Source organism: Passer montanus, unplaced genomic scaffold (genome assembly GCF_014805655.1).
Source record: "Passer montanus isolate IOZ18808 unplaced genomic scaffold, ASM1480565v1 scaffold131, whole genome shotgun sequence".
In the NCBI taxonomy this organism is placed as follows: domain Eukaryota; kingdom Metazoa; phylum Chordata; class Aves; order Passeriformes; family Passeridae; genus Passer; species Passer montanus.
In genome coordinates this window covers 855,677-880,908 of record NW_024359944.1, presented here as the reverse complement: position 1 = coordinate 880,908, position 25,232 = coordinate 855,677, and the positions used below count along the sequence as shown (strand labels likewise).

Here is a 25,232-nt window from a genome sequence, read left to right as displayed (position 1 = left end):
AAGCTTTTATTAGAGCAAGACCTTCTTTTCCTGTCCAGATTACTGCTGCTCACACTTTCTATAGGTGAAAACTTGCCCCAAACCCACAGATCTAACTGGAATTTTAACACGTGGGAATCTCAGGTCCCATTTTGTGTATGTGTTGTGGCCTGCATTGCTGCAGGATTCAGACACTGGAACCTGAGCAGTCCTCTCCACACCAGGCCCTGCTATTAAAAATCCCTTCAGAGCTTGCAGGTTATGATGCTGATGCTGACAGGCTTTTCCAGGGATGCTTTATTTGCCAGCACTCAGGTTTCTGACATGGCTATTGCTTGAGGCTGGTGGTACTGGATCATCAAATACATGGTCTCTGTCAAATGCCTGCCTTTGTCTGGGGAATTGCATGTGAGTTGTCAGACACCAGAGCCCTTCCAGAGGGGGTGACTGAATTCAGACCTAATGAGAGCATCTTACCTGCATCTCCCATGTTTCCTTGCAGCCTCCAGAGCAGAGATGTTCAAAGAGTTGTCAGCTGTATTTCCCGAGCCGTTGCTCTGTTTATCTACTGCGGTCTTTTAAAAGCAACTATATTTGGTCTTTCATTAGATTTTGGTTGCGTAACCAGCAAAGCAAGATTGCTGCCATTAGGAGCTTTGCACAAATGGAGCAGCTGCTGCTGTTGCCAGCGGCCAGGCTGGCTGTGCTTCACTGGCACATGTGCTGCTTGTCCTGGGGGCAGCCCCTGGGTGCCAGGCTCTGCTCTGTTGTGTGCTGTCAGATCTGCTGGAGCTCAGGCATCGCGGTGTTTCCAGAGAGGAGCTGGAGCTGTGCAGGGCTGAGGCACCAGTGCAGATCACGGCCTTTGCTGGGGCTGCCTGAGCTGTGCCTTTGGGGAGGAGGGGATGTAGACGAGGCTCTGCTGCTGTCTCATCTCCCGATGCTCTCTGAGGCTGATGGGGCAGACCACATTTCCCCCTGGATGTAGCTTGGAGGTGCTTACCCCTCCCCAGTCTGTCTCTGATTTCCCAGATGCTGCTTTTTCAAGAGCTACAGTTCTGTGCTTCTGGGAGATCAGCCCGTCTGGACAAAGCCAGATCTGCAGCCTCAGCAGAATGTGGAGCCAGAGACCTCTGAAAGTTGCCACTGTGTTTGAATACTGCAGAAGGGTTTGCTAGGCAGCAGTCTGTCATGTTTTTCTGCTAGTTTTCCTTCAAACATTCCCTGAAATGAAATGCTCACACAGTAAATAGCCTGGTAACTCTGTTAGCATAAGGCAGTCTACACACAGGTTGATTTGGAGTTGCCCTGTAATACATTAAATCTCCAGACACCAGTGAGTTGCTTAGTGAATTTTTTCTTTAATATTCCTAGCTGCTGGCAATTGTTTAAACAGGTTAAAGTCCCCATTTTCCCCAGGGAGGGGCGTGTGCACAAAAAGAAAAGCCCAGTCTGTCATGGCTAACGCAGGAGATTTAAGCATGATGCTGCAGCCTCCAGACCCAGGAGACGAAGAGCCTTGTACCTATTGGCTGAAGTGAAAATAGGAGACTTCGACTCCGGGGATGGGGCTTGACTCACAGCTTTTCAATGCTGGGGTTTGGCAGAACAAAAGCTGCATTGTTGCAGTTAGGGACAGTAAATATGCCCAAATCTTTATTAGTCAAATATCTCCCTTTCATCTCATTAATATTTCACAGAAGTACAAGGTCAGAGCCATCCGTTCACTTCTCTGTGGTAGTCCCTGACAACGTTTCCTGGTGTGCAGTAAACAGGGCTGGGATGGGATGTGAGAGGTGGCTTCGGGGCAATTCACCCGCTGCTGGACTTTGTTTCCATGCAGGGCTCCAAGCGCATCCTGCGCTCCCACGAGATCGTGTTGCCCCCGAGTGGACACGTGGAGACGGAGCTGGCTCTGACCTTCTCGCTGCAGGTAGGCTGGGACCGGCTGCTGCTGGGCTGCCGCTGCTCCCCGGGCGTGTTTGCAGGGGGAGCTGGTGGCTCCGAGGTGGAGCAGGGCAGGCTGTGTGGTGATTGTGTGTTGTTGTGGAGCAGGGCTGCGTGGGGCTCCGAGGTGGAGCAGGCTGTGTGGTGGCTCCGAGGTGGAGCAGGGCTGCGTGGTGGCTCCGAGGTGGAGCAGGGCTGCGTGGTGGCTCCAAGGTGGAGCAGGGCTGCGTGGTGGCTCCGAGGTGGAGCAGGCTGTGTGGGGGCTCTGAGGTGGAGCAGGGCTGCGTGGGGCTCCGAGGTGGAGCAGGCTGCGTGGTGGGCTCCAAGGTGGAGCAGGGCTGCGTGGTGGCTCCGAGGTGGAGCAGGGCTGCGTGGTGATTGTGTGTTGTTGTGGAGCAGGGCTGTGTGGTGGCTCTGAGGTGGAGCAGGGCTGGCTGTGTGGTGGCTGTGTGTTGGTGTGGAGCAGGCTGTGTGGTGGCTCCCAGCTGCAGGTGCTGGTGAGCAGCAGCACAGCCTGTGTGAGTCGCCTCTCAGCACTCGGGGCTGGAGCCGGGCGCTGGTTCACAGCTCCTCACAGTGCATCCTGGAGCAGGGAGGCTTTGCAGGCTCTCCTCCTCAAGGCATAGCTGTGGCAAGAGCTGAAGCAGAGCAAGTTGGCTCTTTTTTTGCATTTTGTTGCCTTCTTAATGAGCAGGCAGTGGAGGATGGCAGCCGTGAGGGTGGTGTGGAGTGTCAGGCTGACAGGAGGCAGTAGTAGGAATGAGTCAGGTGAGCCTCTGATTTGAAGCTGCTGAGGGAGGCACCATTTGGGGAAGCAGGAGCAGTTACTCCTGGCTCTGGGGTCACAGGAATAGCTGTCAATTTGTACAACTGTATTTTTTGGTTCCTCTTTTCTTCAAAGCCTGCAGTCCTGGTGCTACCTCCTGAGCAGGGAAATGAGGAAAATAAGGTCTGGCTTGCTGAAAGTGAGAGAGAGGATCCTGCACACATAGAGCAGAGTCAGACAGACCTCAGGAGCATTCGTACCTGGATTATCTTTGTTTTGTGACTGTGGGTTAGATCTTGACTTCAGGACTTTGATCTGGTAAGGAGAAAGGCTCAGGTGATGATGTGAGGCTGGTTGTTACTCAGACCTGTGCAGAGCTGAAGCAGGTAAGCTTTCGTTGCAGATAGATGATAACCCTGCAGCTGCCCAAGCAGATGGCTGGGTTGACTGCAGCATTGCATCCCCTGTTTTGTGAACAGGAAAAACCAAGCTGCATGCCAGGAATATCTGCACCTGGATCCTGTGGCTGCAGCTTTCCCATGGTTGGGAGCAAAGCTGTAAGACAAGACAGGTCTCCCTTTACCAGTCCTGTGTCAGCAAGGAGCAAGTCTGCAGATTTTTTAGAATTCATTTGGATTATGGTGTTTTGGGTTTTTTTCCTGGGGCTCAGAGCAATGCTGCAGCAGGATGCAGAGCACTGCCTTTAACTCTGCTTCCACTGATGGGGCTGAAAATTGAGCCAGAGCAGGGGAGAGGAGTGTCTGGGACACTGAGCCTTCAGCAGAGGTGAGCGAGCTTAAAGCAGAGAGGTGCTGCTGGTCTCTGACTGCAGGAAGGGTTGGTGGTCTTGGATGCAGTAAGGCCTGGGAAGCATTCTTGAAATGGCACAGCTGGATTTTTATGGCAACTTTTACTGCTGCTTAATTGGACAATGGCCGAAAGCTACTTCTGGCTAGCAACCATAGCTTAATTCAGCTGCAATCTGAATTTAGTGCCTGGGATATATTTGAGAGGGGTGATGGACCACAAAGTAAAAGCATGTGGGTGTCACAGAGCAGGGTTTTGTTGTCTTGTCAGTATCTCCATATTGCACGGTCGGCTCTCAACACCGTGTGCCTGGCTTTGTGCTGCCTGCCTGGATTTGCAGCCCCTTGCACCTTTGTGCTGCCTGCCTGCTCAGTTCCTTCTGCTGGGTGACACTCCTGTCCTTTGCATGGAGTGTTCCCTGCCAGAGCTGAGCTAGGGCTGCTCTGCTGGCTGGCACAGCAGTGAGCAGCCCCTGGTGTCTGGCAGGCCTGTGCTCAAACTGAAGGGAGGCGTTTCCTGCTGCCCTGTTACACAGCTGAGACTGGAGTCTGTGCCCTGTGCAGTCCTGCTTCCCCTCCTGGCTGGGGCTAAAGCTGGACCAGCAGCAGCCCTTCAGGCAGGTGAGCTGCCAGCACCCTTCCTGCTGGAATTTCTGTGGGTTTCACAGAGCCCAGGGAAATTCCCCACATATTCCAAGCACAACATCACACCTCTCTGGCATTAATTAAGAGCTCTGCACTTAATTCCTGTCTTTAATCTAATAAACCTTTCCAGATGGGAGAGATTACATTACTGGGGCTTCAGAAAAAGTCTTACCCTGACAATCACTAATCTGGTGTGTGCATTTTGTCACTCCTCAGAGGTGCCTTGAGGTGTTTGTTGCTTCCTCTAAAAGCATTCAAACATTTTGAGCCAAACTGTTTTCCTCTCCAGTCTCTGTCATGGACTGACAATCACTGAAAATTTGTGTGAAGCAATTCTGGAGAGCTGATAAGTAACATCTGGTGTTAAGAAAACTGGACTGTGCTATGCAAATAGCTCATCTTTTCTTCTGGAGGACCTTGCTTTTGATGGAGGAGCTGAGTGGCCTGAGTCTCTCTGTTCCTTCTTTTACCACCTCTGAATGCTCACCAGAGGTGGCCAGGCAGTACACCTGAGAAAAACAGAAACCTGCACATCTATGGACTTGAGCTGTTTAATCCCAGAAAACGGGACACATTCAAACTGAGCTGGTGTGGCACCAAGGGTGACTTGGGACTTCAGTTCTAGGTTAGTACTTAGGCAGCCTAGGTGTGGCTCAAATGCTGTGAGCTGAGAGCAAGGAGTCCCTCTTCCCTGCTGCCCTTCCAACATGTAGGAGGGCCCCAGAAGAAGGACATGGTAAATTTGAGTGTGAAAGGTACCTCTGGCTTTTTGAGCCCCTCTTGCCCCTTCTCTCCAATAACTTTCTTCCATCCTTTAGGGATACTGCACATCTGTAGAGTCACAGGCTCTTTGTGTTTTGGGATTGTCTTTTAGTGATGTGAACTGTTGTTCCTCTCTTCTGCAATGCCTCTGCCTCGGGCAATGAGCAGTAGATCTTGCCCTTGCAGGGCAATCAGCTAATTAGTATTCTTCTTGTTTGGGTGGCCACTGCTCCCAGCTCCCTGCAGAGCAGTCAGGCTTGCTCTGGACTGCAAATTAATATCTCAGGGGTTTCTGGTGGTGTTTGCTGTTTGATTTTATCAAGTGTTTTGATGGACAGGAAGTTAATTTCTATAATGTTCCAAGGGAAAAGTAGTTCTTCCCTGCAAGAGAAGAATCCTTTGCTTGGGAATGTCCTCTTTGAGATCCCAGCAGTTAGGTTCTCCTGTCTGCTGGTTATTTAGTACTATATATGTTGTATATTTGGAGCATATGTGCCACTCTCCTCTCTTCTTGGGATGAGAACTGGCCAGGTTGCTGCTTTATCTTTCCTTGATGACTTTTCTTTCTTTGGACAGCTTCTCCTTCATGGTTATGGTTAGCCTTATTCCCTAACAGTCTCTTCTTCACTTCACAGCTTTCTCTTCTTGGGGACTTTCTGGAGGAGGTGTATAAACAAATGTATTTTCTTGTATGGAACGTGCCTTGGGAGGATTTATGTCTTTGCAGCATAACCTGGCAGTAGGACAGGTTTTTTTTCCTTGACTTAATTACTTAAAATACAACCATTTGGGAGGTGTCCTTGTGCTGGAGGGAAGGCAGTGTCCTGCCAAGAGTGTGGGGGTCTGTGGCTGTCCCTGCCACTGCCCACTGCTTGTGCAGAGCAGCCCATGCCCAGGGCAGCACCGAGGGCTCCACTTCTGGGCATCCTCTGTTTAGCTGTTGGGGAAAGTGTCTCCTAGAGGCTGCTCATCTCCCTGGGCCAAGCCCTTCCCAAACTGAGCAGCTGCTCTGTGTGCCTGGATTGTGTTTTTGGAGTGCCTGGCTGAGCTGTTTGGGCAGAGTCTTCCCCAGGATAATGAAGAACTGTGCGCTAAGTGTGAGCGAGCTGCAGGCACTTAGGAAAGCCCTGGGCTTGTTCCTTAGGAATGGAGGTTATCCATGAAGCTGGGGAGCTATTGCCAAGAAGCAAAATGAGCTTTTCCACTGTGTTTCCCACCTCAGTACCCTCACTTCTTGAAGAGAGAAGGCAACAAGCTCCAGATCATGCTGCAGCGGCGGAAGCGCTACAAGAACCGAACCATTTTGGGCTACAAGACCCTGGCTGTGGGATGCATCAACATGGCTGAGGTGAGCTGCTCTTCACAGGCTCTGCTTACACACGTGGACATCTTCCCTTCTCTCCAAACCCACTGTTGTCACTTGCCTCATTGGGAAGAACCTGACAGGAATTCAAATAGCTGTCTTAATAGCTGCAACCAATATTCACAGGGCAATATTTTAACCAGATTTTATTACTGAGTAATAATATTGAGTGTTTTCTGCCTCATCTCTTAATAGCTAAAGCTTTCACAAGGATAGCTTGTGACATTTTGAGGGCTTTGTTATTGTTTTGTGGCTTTATTAGAGTTATGGGGTCCAGATAAAAAAGTGCAGAACAAGACAGAGTCACTTGGGCAAGCCTTCCAACCCTGAGAAGTGGTAAAGTTAAAGCAAGATTTACTGTGCCTCTCAGTGCACAGCATGAGAGTTCAGGATTAAGTAATTTCTCTCATTTTGCTTGAAAAACCCTTGGCCATTGTTATTTCATGGCTGTGGGTAATTTAGGTGGAGCTCTATTCATGAGAAGTAAATGATAAAATTAATGCTGGAGTCAAATATGGATAAATTATTCACAAAGGCTTTCTGAATGGCATAGCTCCATGTTTTGTTACTTCATGCCCTGTTTAATCTCTGCTGTTTCAGTGTCTGAGTGTTTAGAAATGGGCTTAGCAGTAGCAAGTTCAGTTTCACACCAACATTTTTCATCAGACTGCATTCTGTCAACAAATTACTTTTATCCAAAATAAGCCAGTGTTATGCTGTGGTGAGTTATTATTATATTAAATAATTCACTCTAAAGTGTGCTTCTCTTGTGTGAGTGCAGCTTCCCTCAGCCTTGCAGTGAATGGTGAGCTCCTTATTTGAATTGGCCAAGTGCATGGTGTTGCAGCTAACATTTTTCCTGTACTGTTTGATTTGTTGGACAACCAGAAAGTAAATACTGCTGTAAGGCAGAAAACATGTGGGCCCATTAATTAGAGTCACTGGTGAACTTCTAAGTGTGGGGCATTTGCTGCTGCTACATGTGGTTTTTCTTATGTCTGTTTGTAATGTCAGCTGACTGGGGTTAGAAGGTCAAAAATGTTCAAAGGTTCACCATGTTAGGAAATAGTTGCTCTCCAGCTCATCTGGAATATTTATGAAATTGAAGTCTTCGGGAAAACGGATTTTACAAGCCTTCCCCTCCCCTTTGGAGTTTATAGGATGATGACCCCTAAACTCCACTGACTCATTTCTTTAAAAAAAAAGAAAAAAAAAGTTCTCTTAAGCTGTTGAAACAAAGCAGTGAATTGGAGTTGAGAGTGAGCTGTTTCAGAGCAGGGGGACATATGTTCCTCATCAGCTCGGTCTGTTTAGGTCCCTGTGAGGAGGGATGGAGCAGCCTGGTGTGTGTTGGAAAGCTGCTGTGCAGGTGAGGGGATGGGCTCACTCACTCTGGTGGGGCAAGAGAAGATCACAAGATTCTGGGGAGAAACCTCTGAGCTGGGAGCAGCACAGGAAGGAGAAACCTGCACCAAGATGTCCCTCTGCCTCCACCACTGACTTGTTTTTCATGACCTGCTGCTGCTTCATTGTCCCAGGATGGTGGCTGGTTCCTCTGAAGTTCATGTGTCAGCTCTCCACAGCAAGGATATTTTGTTTTAGGCGGCACTTTACATCTGTATCTCACCAAGAATTTTTGCTTTTACCGGCTCTTTTGCTTGGTGTTAAGACACTATCAAGTTCCTTAATTAAGTGTTCAGAAAGTGGGTAACTTGATAATTCAAATCAGTACTGTGCTGGGGAAGCAGATACATAGTAATGAGGTAGTCAAGTACTCTGCTTCAAGGGTGAGCTAATCAGCTGTTAAGCTCAGAATGTTTTTTGTTTTCTTCCATCGCTTTCATTAGCAGTCAGATAAAATCTCTCAACTAGCATTGTGGATTGCCTGCAAGTGGCTCCTGTGGTTGCAAAGTCCTGGAAATGTAGAGTAACTCCATTAACATAAATAACTCTTGTAGTATGCAAATGATACAAGTTTAAATACACTTAAATGCAGATTTGTTCTGCTTAATTTCTGTCCCAGGTCATGCAGCACCCTACAGAAGGTGGCCAGGTTCTGAGCCTTTTCAGCAACATCAAAGAGGCTCCCGTGAAGGTGGCAGAAATCTGGATCTTCTCCTTGTCAAGTCAGCCAATCGACCATGAAGACAGCACTATGCAGGCCAGCCAGAAAATCAAGTCTACAGGTAAGAGTCCAACCACATTCTCTGAGGACCAGTGCCTTCCTGAACTAGCTGAAGCTAAATTGCCCCACCTGGGCTTGGATGCTTCCTGGGACAAATGAGGACTGGTTTGCACAAGTTGCTGTGTCTGTAAGTGATCAGTGCAAAGAAAACCCACTTTGCAAAAGTGCTGCTGAGCAAGCAGGGAGTGTGACAGGAGTAGGGAACTGAATTGTCAGAGCTTTTCCTGCATGCCACACCACACCTGAGCCATCCAGCAAGGGTTGACTGTGTCCTCACCAGTGCTCTCCCAGCATTACGGGTGGATGTTTTGAGAGCCTGTAGCTTCTCACCTGGCTGTCAGTGTTGTATTCAGGATATTCACATTTAAGCTACTCTTCCATCTTCTTTTTCCTTTCAGTATTCTACAATAAATTTCATGAACTGTAGATGAGACCGGCCAACCTGCAGCATGTTTTGCAGGGGGTGATGGCCTGGCTTAACAAGTGTAAATGCATGATGTTGTGTACTGTATAGGGAAGTCACTGGGTTCAGCTTGTGGTGATGTTTTTATGTGGTACCAGCCCTCTGCTCACTGCTGTAGGAGTGATCTGCTGAAGGGTAGTGCATGTAGGTGTTTGTGTGCTGCTGCCTGGGGCTGGGCAGCTCACCTGAAGGCTCATTTCCATAAAGGTTTTGTCATGTTTCACTTGCCCCTTTAAGTCAGTTATGCACATGTTAGGGGGAAATGCAATTTCCCTTGTGGAGAAACCTTTTTACTTGCTGCTGTCTACCAGGTGGTTGGTACTTTCCAGGAGGAAGTTTCCTCCTCCTACTGAAAGGAGGAGCCTTATCTGTGTCCTGGTCGTTCTTTCTTACTGGATGTGTTTCTCCTCATTCCTTTCCTGCAGACAATTCCTATCTCACTGGTTCTAGCACAGATAGATGCCTGCTAGTTTGTCTTCTCCTTGTGTGCCTCCTTTCTTGATTTGTGCCTTTAGCTGGCCATTTCTGCTCCTGAGATGAGACTGTGCCCTCACCTTGAAGGAGTTTCACAGGATCTTTCCCCTCTTTCCTTCCCTTTCAGACAACTATTCCGAGGAAGAGTACGAGAGCTTCTCTTCTGAGCAGGAGGCCAGTGATGATGCCGTGCAGGGCCAGGTACTGTTCAGGGCATGGCTTCTCCCTGAGAGGGCTCAGTGGAGCATGTGCACTCCCAGCTCCTGCTTGAAACTAAAAGCCTATTTCTGTATCTAAACCACACCAGTGTGAGACTGTTACCAAGTGTTCAGCTGCAGAGGAGAGGGCCTGCACAGTAACCCATTTCTTCTACCATGCTGTGATTTATCTGTTCACGTGTTTGGACTTGAGCTCCCTGAAAAACATTGGCATCCTTGTGCTTCTCTGCTTAATGGTCAGCGTGGCATTTGATGGCTTCTATAGTGCTCATTGGATTCAAAGAGCCCAACTGGATCCCCGGCTGTAATTAAAGGGCCAATGGGGTCTGAGGCAGCCTTTAGTCTTTAATACCTTTTGCTATGGAGAATCCCCTGAGTAGATGTGAGACGCTTTTGAGTTTGGATCTTACTTGCCTTCAGACTCTGGCATCACCTGTCAGAGGGTACTGAGAGAGGGACCCGCCAAAATGTGGGGCTGTGACTGCCCTTGTTCCTTGAATGTAGAGCTAGGGCTGTTTTGCTTCTCCAAGCTGTTGTTCCTGTCCCTGCAGACCTGTCTCACTTCCTTTTCCCTCTACCATCATAACTGCAATTAAGGCAAATGCTGGGTGCCTGGAAGACACAGCAGCAGGTTCATCTGCATAGAAGGAACATTTTTACATGCTCGTGTGTCGCAGAATGACGAAGGTAACACGGGAATCCTCTTTCTGTTCAGGATTTGGATGATGATGAGTACGAGATGGGGAAGCCCAAGAAGCAGCGGAGATCGATAGTAAGAACGACGTCCATAACCAGGGTCGGTGGAAATCAGTTTTACTAACACTGATGGGGTTTGGCCAGGATGTGCAGTGCATGTGGCTTGTGGGAAACCAGACACGCTGGCCCAGCATGGAGCTTGGGGGCATGGTCACAGCATGTGAAGAGCTAGAAAAAACAGCCAGTTCAGTCAGTGGGACCATCCAAGGTGTGTGCATGTCTTGAGTGTCCCTTGGCTGCAAGGTTAAGGAGCTCCAAAATTCATGCAAGTGTATGAAATTCCATCCCTGTGAAGAAACCAGTGCAGGATCCATGCTCATGTAAGTCCTGAAAGTAGCTCTAAGTGAAGGAAAGCTCTCCTATTTGTGCTCTGCATGGGAGAGGCCAGTGGGAAGTTCTCAAAATGAAGTGGCTTAGGGGTTGGAGCTTGATGGATAAACTTCAGGTGGTGTATGTGGTGCTGAGGCAAAAGAAGTAGCTGGATATGATGTCTATAGAAGCTTTAGAAAGAGGCATGTGGCTGTCAAGGCCCCCACACAAGCATGGGTGTGCCTGCAAAGCTGCACTTGTGTGGAGCAGGGACTTGATCTTCACCACACCATGGTCTCAGGCTGTTTCTGAAATCCATGTTTTGATTAGGTCTGAAATAAACCCTGTTTTGACCTGAATCTGTCACTATAGAGATCCTTCCTGTGAGATCAGGAGTGTGCTAGTTCGTACCCTTGGTGTCCATATTGTTTTGAAGTGTCAGTGACCAGTCAGGACAGGAACTCATAAGAGGAATGCCCTTCCAGCCCTGACCTCTGAACCGATGCTGAAGGTCCAGCTGGTGCAAAACTGGGTTTGGTGATGCCAGTGAAGTTACCATCAGCCCAGCTCCAAACCAGATGTGCTGTCTGTGAAACCACTCAGGCCAGCAAACAGCTCTTGCTGTGTCACCCTAGCTGCTGCATTCCAAGTGTCCCCCCTCGTGGGCTGCTGAACTGGCCCCAGGCATTGTCATGGATGGGTTTGCTTGACACCCTGAGCCAGAGGAGAACTGTCACTCTTGGGAGGGTATCTCAGCCTCAGGGATGCATTGGGGATGGAAACAGGGCTGTCTTGGGACAGTGTGCTGGATTTATTACACCTAAGCTTCAGCTGTCTGGAAGGTGGCTGCAGCTGCAGGATAGGAGCTCAGAAGTAAAGGATGCAGTTTGGGGTCTGTGTGAAGTGCCTGAGGCCAGAGCTGGGAGTTTGACTTGCAAGACCTCATGAGAGTCAGCAAATGAGCAACTTTCTTCACCTCAGAGTGGCCCAGTGCCAGCCATTTCCTTCTTCCCTTTCCTCCTGACACAAGGATGCCACCTCAGATGCTGTGTACAGCACTGAGACCTTGGCCTTTCTTGAGGATGTGCACATCAGGTTTGTCAGTGACAGGCAGAGAAGGGCAAACCTCAACTCTTTGATCCTGCAGAAGGGGGAGCACCTGGGAGTGAGCAAGCACAAAGGGAGGGCAGCAGTTTGCCTTGTGTTGTTCTAGCCTTGGTTCCTGCTGCATCCAGGATCTGGGAGTATGACTCCAGAAACATTTGTGTGATGGGGCAAGTGCTGAGGATAAGTGCCACAGCTTTTTCACCAGAGAAATAAATGAACCTGCCATGCAAACTCCTGCAAAAAACCCCCCATGCTTTGGTGGTAAAAATCACATTTGTTCTTGGGGTCAGTGTGGAGCTGTCTATGTTGGCTCACCCTTGTTAAGAATCAGAAAAGTTGACTGTCAGGTGTTTTCCAGGAATATATCAAAAAGGCACAGGGAGGTGATCTGGCAGATAAAAATTGTATCCATTGTGTGTCCAACCAAAAGTGGAATGCCATCTTTCAGGCTTTCAGTGCTCATTGGAGTGGGACCTACCAATGGTGGTAATGAAGTTGTCATAGGTGTGGAAAAGCTGATTTCAGTGTAAGGACAGCAGGGAGGTGGGCTGTGGTGCCAGGTGTTGTTTCATTTTAAACAGCAGCACAGCCCCAGTGTCAGATGTGTCTGGCTTCTTGCAGGCTGGGAGAAAACAGCTCACTTAATGCTTTACTTATATAAAAGTATCTTTCATTTGCAGCAACAAAACTTCAAGCAGAAGGTTGTGGCGTTGCTGAAGAGGTTTAAAGTGTCTGATGAGGTGAGTGATTCTCTCTGTAAACCTCCCTGCCTTGTGTGCTGCCCTCTGCTTGGGGCATCTTGCTTTAGTCTTCAGGAACACTGCCCTGTTTCCTCCTGTTCCCTTCATTTTGTTTTCAAGTCCACAGTGGATGTGACCTTTCCTTACACCCTGGCCTTGCAGGGAGGCTTAAGGGCCAACTTCTAAATGTCAACAAGCATTTTGTAGATGCAGTTTTATCCAAAGCAGATTTTGGCAGCTGTGTGTGTACCCATTAGTTTTGCAGATTGCTTTGAAATTATCTTTGACCCGTTCAAAGGCAAGCAGTCCAAATGGTGTGTATTGCTTGTGAAGTTAAAGCCCAGCCTGTTTGATCATCTTACTAGAACAGCCAGGCCAGACATGAAAAACTTGGATAGGGAGCTCAGTCCACAAGAGTCAGCTGCTTGCTCAGAGCAGAAGAGGATGAAACAGGTCCAAACCCCAAGAAACCTGTGTAGCATTAAGTATCTAACACAAAAGCAGTTAACATCTCCTTTGGCTGCGTGGCTGTGTGCTGATGCTGTGGCTTGTGGGAAGGAGTGAGTAACTCCTCGTGCTGCCTGACCCTTCCAAGCAGTCCTGTTGGCTTTGCTGGTCTTCCCAAGTCAGCTCGGCAGAGTCAGCACCCACAGCTGGGAGCTCGAGCTGCTGCTTTTTTCTGGAGCTGCTGCTCCAGAAGCAAGCTCTGGGCAGGGCACAGCCCCTGTGTGCTCCGGGGTGTGTGTGAAGCAAGTTCAGTGTCAGGGGTTTGTTCTCCCTGCCTCGGCCGTGGCAGCGGATCCTCCTCCGGGTTTCAGGCGCCTCCTGTGGACATTTTTGGGTATCAAATCAGGAGGCGTCAGGGCGGCTTTTTCAGTAAAAACCAGTACATGCTGCACTGTTGGGAATACTGGAATTTTGTACTGGTTCTAGGAAGAATGAGATTCCTTTGGAGCTTTAAAGCTTTGTTTATAAAATGGGGTTGAATAGTGGACATAACCAATGGCATGCTCATGGATGCCTGGTCCATTATGTAACTCCTGCTTAACCAGGCATTGACAAGCTTGATCCAAGACAAGCATTTCTCATATGCTTGATGTTCCTTGGATATAGTATCCAACACCAGGAATAGAATCTCACTCCCAGAAGTGGTGTACTGCAATCATGGGGGGAGCATGGATGATGTGGGATCAGTCTGGCTCCTAGCAGAGCTGATGACACCTGTTTTTTGTCCTGTGTAGGTTCTGGATTCGGAGCAGGACCCAGCAGAGCACGTTCCAGAGGTGGAGGAGGATTTGGACCTTCTGTATGACACTCTGGATATAGAGAATCCCAGTGACAGTGGGCCAGAAATGGAGGATGATGACAGTGTCTTGAGCACTCCAAAGCCAAAGTTAAAGTAAGTGTGAGGCAGCTTATGCTGGGTTGGAGAGAGACCATGTGCAGTGTCAGATGTTGGTTTTATTCCCACCCTTCCATGCTCTTTTTTTCCCCTCCTGACATGGTGATGTTATAATGGGAGTGACAGCTTGTGATCTAGAGGTGTGTGGGGTCTGACTTCCCTTCAGTCCAGTTCTTCCTTGTTCCCTTTGCAGATGTTCTGCTGCCCTGCCACCTGAGCACAGGGACGGTAGTAGAAGCAGGAAGGAAATGTGTGCTAAGGCAGGAGTAGAGGCAGGGATGAACAAGGCACACTGTCTTTCTGGAAAGACCTTTCCTGTGATAACACCCTGTGTGGAAAGAGAGTCTTTGCAGGGATTAAGGAAGCAGAGCTGCAGGAAACAAATGGATTCCTGGGGGCCCAAAGGCATTGACTGCAGCACACGTGGATGTGCTCAAGCCTGTTGTTAAAGTGCTCCTGTGGGTCAGTCCCAGCACTGTGGAGCTGAGCTGGGGGTTGCTGGCTTGGGGTCTCGAGCAGATGCAGAGCCCTGAGCTAACAGAGCTGTGTCACACTCTGCTCAATACAGCCTGAAAACGTGAGACTGAGCTGCACTCCTGCTTCTGGCTGGTGTGTGGTTGCATGCTCAGGCCCTCAGTGTGTGATGGCTCTGAAACAGAGAATTATGGCACTGACCACTGCAGCTGGTCAGTACAGCATCTGCTAAATCTGCTAATTACCAGGTGTCATTATGGCCTCATTAATATTGAATAACCTCATTGGGCTAAGAGTAGATTCTGGGTCTGGAGAGAGCTGTTCCCTGTCAGTGAGCCAGGAGATGTCAAGGATAGACTGGGGCAGCAGTGGAAATGGTGGGGCTGCTAGCATGTAAAGGTGTTTGGTGCTTAACCCAAGATACCAGCCAGCTGGTTGGCCCTCTCTTGAAGGGATTTGAAACTAGATACCTTGTGGTAAGCAGCTGCTTTGAACCAAGCCAAAATATTCTACTCTGCACACTGGGAGTTCATATCCTGTTCCCTGGAGCTGAGGAGCAAACTGTGCTGGGATATGTGATTGCTGGAGTAATGCTGGAATGAGAACTTAATGTGTGTGGTCCTGGGGAGACACTCTGTAGTTTCCTAGGTCCAGTTCTGGTGTTCATATCTTGAAGAGGATGTGATAAATGTTGATGGCTTTGAGGGAGGTTTTTCCCATGACAACAAAAAATCAGTTCCTTACGTTGTAATTGAGTCTTGTAGCCTGATGTGATGAGCTGCCTTTTGAGCAGAAGCACAATCTGATTGTGTGTGGTACCTTATCTTACTGAGCAAATGTGTAACTGGAGCCTAGGGCTTGCAGCCAAATCCAGATGCAAGCTGGAAACAAAATGTATATTAGCCCAAGAATCACTTACCCAGGAGCAGAGTGTTGGGGTGTGGGGGAAGCAGTAATTCTGCTTGCTGTATATCAGTCAGAAGCTAGATTCAGAAATGCCTGGACTTTCTGGCTTCTCTTCCTGTCCTGGACACCCTTCTCTCCTTTCAAAAGTAGCCTGTTTCTACTGGAACCATTGGGGAGCACTAAGTTCTTCTGGGAACTGTCGTGCTGCTTTGATGTGAGTGTGGTGGACTTGCCCTGTCAGTGTTTTTAGTAATAAGAAATGGGTTTTACTTTTCTTATTCAGACCTTACTTTGAAGGACTGTCACACTCCAGCTCTCAGACAGAAATTGGTAGCATCCACAGCATCAGGAGCCAGAGAGAGCCACCAAGTCCTGTAAGTCACATTTCAAGTGTTACCTCTCTGCACTCACTCTAATTGCATGTGTAAAATAAACCCTCTCTGACACTTTTTGGGGATTTTTTTGGCCAGTTTGGGGTTTTTGTTTTGTTTTAGTTTTTTTAATGCAAATATCCTATTAACTCAAAGATGCATCTTCAGGTTATGTATTGAATACTTGCTGATGGTGTGAATAGCTTCAGATTCTTATGTGCATTAAATGACTGCCAAGATGGGAGACAGTGCCTGGGAGTTTTAGGGACTTCCTAGCACTCTGGAGGAAGTTTTTCTTTGCTGTTGTTTTTCCTGGTGGCTGACAGTGAATGGTCAAGGACAGCTCAGCTGCTTTTCCATTCCCTCCTGAATGGGAAGAAAGTGTCAGTCCCATCCCAGAGCATTTCATTGCCTCTCCTGTGTGCTGTGCATCAGCTTTGCCACATCTCACAGTGATGTGTGCAGTCCTGGTGTGAGCAGGGAGCAGTGCTGGCCATACTGCAGAGCTGTGTGATGTTTAAATGGAGAAGCCTCTCTTCTGAACAGCCTGACCCAGAGAACTGGAAACTGTGCTGCTGCTAAACCTCCTGAGGATCTTTCTTCTCTCAAGCAGGTAGAAGTGCCTGAAAAGACAAAGAGTCTTGGAACCAAACATGCAGGCGACAGTGTTTCTGACACCGTCCCTTATGTAAGTTGAAAATGGACTTGTTGACCTTCCTGCTGTCAGTTTGGGTGTCAGCTGTGGGCTGCATTCTGTGGGGTGCATCTGTCTGTCCATATAGCTGCACATGCAACACAACTTCCACAGGTAACATCAGCTGCAGTGAAGATAGCACTGAGTTCTCCTCCTAGTCTTAGTCTGGAGCTTCTTGTCTTTCAGCCTTTTGCAGGTGAAATGCTCTATTTGACCTTTTGTTCAAACAGCCTGAGGAGGAAGGCTGGCCCAAAGTTTGCTACTGAGCACGTAAAGGATGCTCAAGGCTGTTCCATTTTATCAGACAGAAGTATTTAAGCTGAGTTGGCAGAAATCAAGCTGATCCTGAGGTAAAAATCCCAAAGCTCATGTTGCTCTGCTGGGAACATGGGGTGTGTAACATTTCTCTCATGTCTTTCTCTCCAGCTAGTTTGTTTGGGTAAGATGAATTCAGCTGCATTGCATGAGGAGGCATGTCCTTGGCTTTGAGCTGTGAGAGTGCCTGTTCCAAACAGCATCTCTGAATCCCTTTCCTACCTCCAGCTCCCTTGTAAGGTAGAGCTGGGAATGGGTAGCCCCAGATAGCCACTACTGGTTTCCCCCTTTTGGCAGTGAGCAGGATGTCTGGAAGAGGCAGGCTCAATGTGCCCCAGCCAGAGCTAAGCTCCCAAGGTGAGACAGAGGGGAGGGTTTGTTCCTAGTAACTCTGCTCCCTGTGTTTTTGCAGGAGTCTAACCAGCAAGCTGAGGTCCAGGAGGCTGAACTTCCCACTCCAGACGTGTTTGTGGAGAAGCTCCCACCCAGTGGGAAGATCACAAAGACGGAGTCCCTCATCATCCCATCCACCAGGTACAGGGCTGTGCATGCTGCAGCCTGTCAGGAAGTCATGGACAGTGTGCTAGGACTTTGTCAGGGTGGCTTTAAGCTGCAAGGAGACCCTCCCTGTGTTTGGGCACTTAAGTGATCGGTCTGGAGCACTCGGTAAAGGAATGCCCAGAGGATTCTGTGCTGCTCTGGGGTGTGTGATTGCAGTTTGCCTGGCTGAGTCTTGTGATGCTGCTGTAGCAACAGCAGAGAGGTGGTGTGGGTGTTAGCACGGGCTGTGGAAGTCATCCTGGGACTCCTGGGAATGTGCTGAGCTGTGAGCTGTGCTGTCAGAAGCAGAATCACCCGGGCTCAGGCTAGCTCAGGTCTCCGTGCAGAATTGCCCAGTGCTTCTGCTGGCATCACTGAGGCTGCCAGACGGGGCGGTGGGGCTCGGGGGGCTGTGTCTCACTCAGAAGTGTGCCTGCCCTGGCAATGCAAGCACGTCTCTGCAGCAGGTCTGAAGGGAAGCAGACGGGGCGCCGGGGCAGAAGCACATCCCTGAAGGAGCGGCAGCCGGTGAGGCCGCAGAACGAGCGAGCCAACAGCCTGGACAACGAGCGCTCCCCGGACACCCGGCACCACCTGCAGGTGGGCAGGACACTGCTGGCCCTCCAGCCGCTCAGTTTTCCTCTTCTCCACTCTCTCCTTTTCCTTCTGGTTCAAGCTCTGTCCCTGCTGGGAAGGAACTGGGCCCCGCAGCTTCAGGAAGGAGGGAATTTATGTCTTGGCTAAAATTTTATCTTCCATCCAGTCTGCTGGGGTTTGCCAGTTTGCAGCTTTGTCAGCCAGCCATGAACTCAAAACACAGGACCAGATTGTTAGAATGAGAAATGAATCAGGGTGTGTTGAGAAGTTACTCCTTTGAAGTAAGGCAGATTGCTAGGGACTGTCTTGTGCACAGCATATGTGCCATGCTTTTGTTAGCTGTGGGACTCACTTATTTCCCTCCTTGAAGGAAAGTGTTCCTGGCTTTTATGAATCTTAAGTTTCTAGGTTGCTGTTAGTTGATATAAAGTGATGTAAATAAAAGTGCATGGCAGAAAGAGTATTGGCCAACAGATCCATGGTGGCTAATACTGAAGAGCTGCAGAGTGTCAGCAGCCCAGTGTGCCTTTGCTGATGGGGTGACTGGCCAGCATGCACATCAATTGCAAGAGCTGGAGCTGGTGGCTTGCTGGCTAGAGCTGACACCTCTTACTGTTCCTTCTCTGTGTCTTTATTTCCAGATCCCCAGGAAAACAGTGTATGATCAGCTGAATCACATCCTGGTTTCTGACGACCAGCTGCCAGAAAACATTATTCTAGTCAATACATCTGACTGGCAAGGCCAGGTAAGGGCAGCAGACATTACCTGGAGCACAGTTCTCCTGCACTGTTCTTCCTCAGGCATGGACAGACAGGCCTTGAGCTCTGCACTAGCCAAGCAGGTTGTGCTGCCTGCAAAGTGCTCAGTGCCCACAGGCTGGATTTCATCTGGCCAGGAGGTGCTGGGGTCTTATAAAGCTTTGCCACTTGAGCCTTTCCACAGAGGTGTTTTCTCCTCCAAGCAATGCCATTCCTTCTGGTTAGCAGCACACTGGGAGTATGGCTAAACCCTTGCACTCAAAATCCTCCTAAACTGTGGTAGACTGGGACAAAGGAAGCAGGGAGGTGTGATCTTGTCGTGGTTTAGGCTGAGATTTCTGAGCACAGGTGGTGAACAGGAGAAAATATTTTGTATCAATTCTGTGGCCATTTACGTGTGCCTGTGACTGCTGACTGCAGGAATCACCCCATCCTTGCTGAGTGATGGTTGTTTTAAGGAGAACCCTGAGCAATACTTTCTTTTGCTGACAACGTGGAGTGATTTGTTATGGGTTTGGAACAAATTTTGCTCCTTTTGGAACATTATTCTGAGAAAGCAATAAAATATGTATGGAAGAGGACCAATGAACATGTGCTGGGTGGCTGCTGCCTGGGGAACTTGTGCCAGGCTTGTGGAGTTGCAGTGTCTGGTTTGGCTTTCTGTTTCTGGAAGAACTAGGGTCTCAATGTGTGAGAGAGCAAAAATACCATCTGAACTGCTGGTTCCACTTTCTCTATACTTGGAAGACAGAGAAATGCCTTCTAGAGATAGACAGAAGGTGTTGTAGATCATCTTCCAGGGGTTCTGGCAGCTTGTGCCTGCAGTATTAGAGGGCATCAGTGATATGGACTGGGGTGTATAGATTAGCCATGCAGAAATTGGAAGTGTAAGATAATTACTGAGTACCGTAATTATGTCCCTGTGTACCTGAGGTGTGTGGTGTCCCCATCAGCTGCATGGAGGGGAAACAGTCCCTCAAAAGGAACATGTGTGTGGTAGCACCCTTCCCTTTTTTCAGTGTTTAAGGGTGGGCAGAGCATTGCATTTCTTTAAAATGGATATCAGAGACATGCAGCTGTGCTGCCAGAAGCAGGCAGGTAAAAGTGCCTGCTCTTTCCCAGAGCTGTCTGCTCAGTGAATGGTCTGCTGGCCCTGCCCTCTGTGGCTGTAAAAACTGCTGCATGTTTGGGACATGGTGTTGTGTCTGTCAATAAGGTGTTGCCATTTTTCTAAAAGGGGAACTTTCCTTTGGCTGCTTTGCATGGAGGATGCATTTGTGAAGTAGCCATATCACCTTCAGACACAGGGAGAGTGCCCAGGAGTGGGTGTGAGAATACCCAGGAGGTTGAGGAAGGCACATTTTCTTCTTTTGACAAACTGTACTGAAAAAAGGACTAAAAAGTGTTCTGTTCTCTCCTCAGTACCTTTCAGATGTCTTGCAAAAGCACACCTTGCCAGTGGTCTGCACATGTTCCTCTGCTGATATTCAGGCAGCTTTCAGCACAATTGTCTCCAGGATACAGAGATAGTAAGTTCTCACCTTGCTTGTGTTGTCTCAGCCCTAAAAGCCTCTCAGCTGCTGTGCCCCAGGACTCAGGGAGTTCATTTCTCAACTCCTGCATGAAACCTTTCCAGTCTGCTCTCCTGAAGTCAGAATTGAATTGTGTGGCTCTTCAAGAACCGTGTGGCTCTCCAGCACTCACCACCCTGCAGGGGACTGCTGTTCTGCCTCCTGTGGGGCGTGCAGGTCACAGCAGCATGAGCAGCTCAGAGGCTGAGCCTTGGAGGCTGCCTCAGGGGTGCAGTGCATGCACCACTAAAGCATGCAAAACAAATAAGGGGGTTTTAAATAGTTCTTGCTCTCCCTTCCAAACAATTCCCAGATTCATTCCTCAGTTCCTAAAGGCACTCCCTACTTATCTGCTGGGGGCTGTGGGTACCCAAATGTGTTCTCTGACCCAGCAGTTAGTAGGTACATCCTAACCTAGATAGTCGAGCCAAACCCTTTAGAATGTCAAAATGTGCAAAAGAAGGAGCAGGGAGACCAATTAAGAAATTACTGAAGAATGTTGTATTTTATTAATAATGTTTTAAACTGCTGAGAATCGTTGCAGTATTGCCTTGTGTGTTGAACAAACTCTCTTCTGCTATAATTGTTATTAACCAGTTGGGGGTTTTTTTTGCTGCTTGTTCTGAAATACGTGGTTGAAGGCACAATTACAAATATGTTTCCTCTTTTTCTGTCTAGCTGTAACTGCAATTCACAGCCTCCAAACCCAATTAAAATTGCAGTGGCAGGAGCCCAGAATTACCTCAGTGCTGTGTTGAGGCTCTTTGTAGAGCAGCTGTCTCACAAAACCCCCGACTGGCTCGGCTACATGAAATTTCTGATCATCCCTCTAGGTAAATAAGGAATGATGTTTCTTCACAGGAAGGGGAATGGGTGAAATCTGCTGTGGTCCCTCAGGAGAAGCTTTTCTGGAGCTTTGGCTATAGGTTAAATGAGGCAAATTGTTACATGACTGTGTAGTGCTGGTGTTGCTGCTCTTGTGGGAGTGCATTTCATCTCTAACTTCCTGATCCCAAAGTCTGCTTGTAAGCCTTTTGCTTGAAGCAAGGGGTTAAGTACTTCCTCCCCATACAGGGAAGCTCTCATGCACTGAATATTGTTCTGGAAACCCTTTTCCCTGGCTGCAATGTTAAATTCAGTGGGCACCATGTTTCCCAAAGCAATAACTGTTCTGGCCTCCCTGGGCTTGACTCAGAAAATGTTAAGAGGAGGGGTTTAAAATTTTTAAAAGGCTCTGAAACTGCTGAGAATTTGAATTATTCAAATTACATTCATCTCTTGACCTTTACTTTGTGTGCTGATCTGCTCAGGTTTTTCCCTCAGTTTTCCAACACTTTATCTCTGCCCTTTCAGCAGCTCAGCAAGCCTGCCTGGCTGGAACATTCCCCAGCTTGGATTGCTTGTGCTGAGGGAGGTAGAGTGCACTGATAGCAGCACCAGGGTCCTGGTGTGGTCAGGAACATGAGGAATGTGGTGGTGGCAAGGCCTGGGAAGCAGGGGGAGTCACTGGTGCTGTGGGCAGGGACATCTGGGCACTGCTGGTGGGCTCCAGGGCTTGACTTGTGTGGACAGAGCACTTAAGTGATGTAAGCAACAGAACACTTGAAAAGCACTTTTTGGCAGTGTTCTCCAGTTTTCTGAGTTTGGGAGCAGCTGATGGAAGTTCCTGTAGGAATCAGAAGCTGCTGCCCAGCACCATGAACACTGGGGTTGGGCTGTCCATTCAGTGGTGGTATTTGCAAAAGTTAGATTAAAAAAGGCAGAGGAAAAGAACTGGATCCTTCTGTAAAAAAATGCATTTTGTTTCCAAAGTGGTTGGCAGGAAGAGAAGAGAGAGCCCTTTAGGGAGTAAAAATAAAAAAAAATATTAATTTCTGCAAGGTTAAATGTGCTTTGAATGAGAATCTGTGACTTGGCTGCTCACTTGCTGACTGTCTCCTGGCCTCAGAAGAAGTTTTCTGTCCTGCAGTGTTTAATGAGTTGAAAAGATTCTCTCTTTGAAAGTGAAACACAAGATTTAGCTAGTGTTTGCATTTAGGTTGGTTTTTTAATCTTAAAACTTTGTTTTGTAATAAAAAAAATTAAGCAGGCACTTTGATAATGAAATGCTTTAGAACTGTGAATTCTTTTGAGATTCTACTTTAAATATAGAAACTTCTCTAACAGGATCTTTTCCACAGAAGTCTGCAGTATTTCCTGATAGGATCAAGTGCTTATTTCTGGCCAGCTCTCTGGCAGTTCATTAAAGTGATTGAGGGGCCACCTCTCATTTCTGACAATTGAAAAAGTACCAAAGACAGAATGGTGACCATGCCATAAATGTCTTAAAGGAAAAGCCTCTCTGCTGCTTGCAATACCTTTGAAGTAGGGTTGCTGGTGGTTTTTCCATGGATGGTTTTACCTTCTGAGTCCACAGCTACACACTGCAGTGACAGAAGGGTCAACCCTCAGTGCTTTATTAGCAATCAGAAATGCTCAGTGTCTGCAAACATAGGAACTGGGAGATTCAGTCCTGCTCCATGCCACTGATTCCATGGCTGTAAGACTCCTCTGCTGTCTAAGGCACTGTGTCATAGCTGAAAAGGGGAAAATAAAATGTTGAGGGGTTATTTTGGCTGTTTGGGGTATTTTAACATTTTATATAGCTCCCATGGGTAGGGCTTCTTGGGAGGCTTTGCTGTTGATTGCTTGTTTCCATGTGCAGTGTGTGGGAAAGCTTCTCCAGTACACAGCTCCGAGCTGTGATGTGTGCCCAGCTCAAAACTGCCCTGCAGGGGAAGTGATGGGTCCCAGTCTCTGCTGACACTGAGGGCAGCTCAGGGGGACCTCCAGCTTTCACCTCCCTTTGAGGGCTGGAAATCAGCTTGGAGGTTTGGAGCACTGAGACAGTGGGTTTATTGTTTGGGGTTTTTTTTCCCCCAGAGCTTTCCTGGACCATGGTGAGTACAGTTAAGCAACTGGGGTCATCTTGAATGGATTTGTCAGGTTTCCAGTTACCAGCTGGTGACTCAGCTGTCTGGAAGTGTGGCTTGATGGGCAAATTTGGTGTGCAGGAAGGATGAAAATAATGTGATTAAGAGGAGCTCTGAGGCTGCTTCATGGCTGAGTGTAAATGTACAGGGCTGGTGCTGAGCATCACTGCCAGGTGGTGGCTGGGCAGGGTGGTCCTGGCACACCTTTTCTCCTGTGTTCAAAGACTGTAGAGGTGATTGCTAGGGGGTGTTGTCTGTTTTGGGGACACAGATGGCCTGAAATGAAGGTGGCGACTTTTTGCCACCTCCCAGGGCAGATTTTGTCACTTGAATACCTTCCCTGTACTGCTCAGTGTAAGCATGCAGTCAGATCTCTGTGCAGGGCTGGAGGCTGGAACACAAAGCTTCTGCAGGAGGTCTTTCCTTGCTCATGGAGGAGCTGAGCCACGAGGCTCAGCCAGAGTAAGGAGGGACCTGCTGCACGTGCCAGTGTTCACTGGGTACTGTAATCCTGGGGCTCTGCTTTCTGCCTCAAATTTCAGCGTATTTATTGAGCTTGTAACCCTTCTCTACAGATTAAACAAGTCTCCCTGGGTTGTTTTTCCTGCCTGGGGGCAATTGCCTCCTCTCAGTGTTGCAGAACAGCTGTGGGATACAAAAATTCCTTGGAGGAAGGGGTCTGGCCCCTCCTGGCAGAGGTGGCCTGGCTGTGGTGCAGCCTATGGGCAGGAAGGGCTGTTTGGGAGAGCTGCTTGCAAAACTGAGAGACACGGAGAGCTGCAGAGGCTTTGTGCCTTCCAAATAATTTATTTCCTCAGCAGTTTCCCAGTCCTGTTTTTCTTTGGCCTTTTAAAATTTAATTTGTTAAGGGGAAGGTGTCAAGTAAAAGATAGCAGTGTGTTGAAGCAGTTTGCACTGGGAAGTCTATCTGCATGTTCTTGTAGAGATAAGCTGGACTAAATGACTTGGTTATAATTGAAGAAGTTTATTCCTGAGGTGTCAAGTGTGGTTTTGATTTTGGAGTTTAATTCCTTACAGATCAAACCCATGCTTGTGTTCAGTGCTGGAGAGCACAGCTGTCATGTTTTCCTTTCTTTCTTAGGCTCTCATCCAGTGGCCAAGTATCTGGGGTCTGTAGATTATAGATACAACAACTTCTTCCAAGATCTAGCCTGGAGAGATCTGTTCAACAAGCTTGAAGCACAGACCACTGGTAAGACTCTGTGTCTGTCTGGCCTGTGTGGGATGAAAAGCTTGAGTGAGTAATTTTAGCAGAGGTCAAGTAAATACAAGAGGAAGCAGACAAGTGTTTTTGTTCCTCTTTTCTCCTCACTCCACCACATTCCCATTTCAGATGCTGACCTTTCTAAGTCTTGCCCATGGTGGTTTGCAAACAGTTCTTGGCTCCCAGAGGCACTAACTAGCTCTTGTGAGTCATGCTGTTCTTACCTAGCTCTCAGCTTTGCTCTTTGATGTGGAGGTCTTGCTCCTGAGTTCAGTACATTGCTTTCCTTCAGGAACTGTGCAGCCTGAAATGTTTGGAAAACTGGAAGCTCTGGGAAGATTAACTTCTGTTAGTTGTGTGTGAGAAAGATCCTACCAACAGACTTGAAAACATTCTTATTAAAGAAGAATTTTGTTCTTCACCAGTGTGGTAACAAGTGGGAGCTGCCCTAGGTCAGACCAACAAGTTCCTGTTCTGATCCGGGTTTCTAGGCCAGATTAAAGCCTTACTCCAGTTAAAATACTGATCTGTTTAAAATATGAATGCTTGCAGTATCTTCCTCCATTTCTTCAGGAATGGAAAGAAACAGGAGAAAGGAGGATTTCACATTCAGGGCTACGTGAAGGCTTGAGATTTGATGCTGTTGTGGGCAGCATTGCCCACACAGAAATTTCATTAGAAGGAAAAAGCTTTGGACTTTGTGCAGCACCAAGAGTGTGGGGAGGTTGCAATGTGGTTCTCCCTGCTGGAATTGCAGGGTTCCTGAGACTCCCAGGATGCTCCTGGAAGTCCTCTAGCCATGAGAGGAGGAGAGAGACCTCTTCTGGAGTAATTGTTCAGAGCTGTTTCCAGCAGATGGGGACAGGGCTGGACGAGGCCTGGGGCA

General features: G+C 48.3%; 1 protein-coding gene across 13 annotated transcripts in view; it reads left to right on the top strand.

Annotated features, from left to right (window-relative positions):
- PACS2 (phosphofurin acidic cluster sorting protein 2) overlaps nucleotides 1-25,232 on the top strand; it is a 73,008-nt gene that overhangs the window by 28,657 nt on the left and 19,119 nt on the right. For 3 of the 13 annotated variants that reach the window (XM_039699243.1, XM_039699239.1, XM_039699232.1), the window contains exons 3-17: nucleotides 1,823-1,912; nucleotides 6,128-6,253; nucleotides 8,292-8,454; nucleotides 9,518-9,591; nucleotides 10,324-10,404; nucleotides 12,461-12,520; nucleotides 13,762-13,919; nucleotides 15,586-15,676; nucleotides 16,284-16,361; nucleotides 17,095-17,216; nucleotides 17,687-17,822; nucleotides 18,461-18,565; nucleotides 20,001-20,107; nucleotides 20,828-20,982; nucleotides 24,224-24,334. In XM_039699243.1, coding sequence (XP_039555177.1) covers nucleotides 1,823-1,912; nucleotides 6,128-6,253; nucleotides 8,292-8,454; nucleotides 9,518-9,591; nucleotides 10,324-10,404; nucleotides 12,461-12,520; nucleotides 13,762-13,919; nucleotides 15,586-15,676; nucleotides 16,284-16,361; nucleotides 17,095-17,216; nucleotides 17,687-17,822; nucleotides 18,461-18,565; nucleotides 20,001-20,107; nucleotides 20,828-20,982; nucleotides 24,224-24,334 — 1,657 coding nt within the window. Of the gene's footprint in view, nucleotides 1-1,816; nucleotides 1,913-6,127; nucleotides 6,254-8,291; nucleotides 8,455-9,517; nucleotides 9,592-10,323; nucleotides 10,405-12,460; nucleotides 12,521-13,761; nucleotides 13,920-15,585; nucleotides 15,677-16,283; nucleotides 16,362-17,094; nucleotides 17,217-17,686; nucleotides 17,823-18,460; nucleotides 18,566-20,000; nucleotides 20,108-20,827; nucleotides 20,983-24,223; nucleotides 24,335-25,232 lie in introns of those variants that run through there. The other 10 variants (XM_039699241.1, XM_039699235.1, XM_039699240.1 and 7 more) reach the window with 8 other exon arrangements.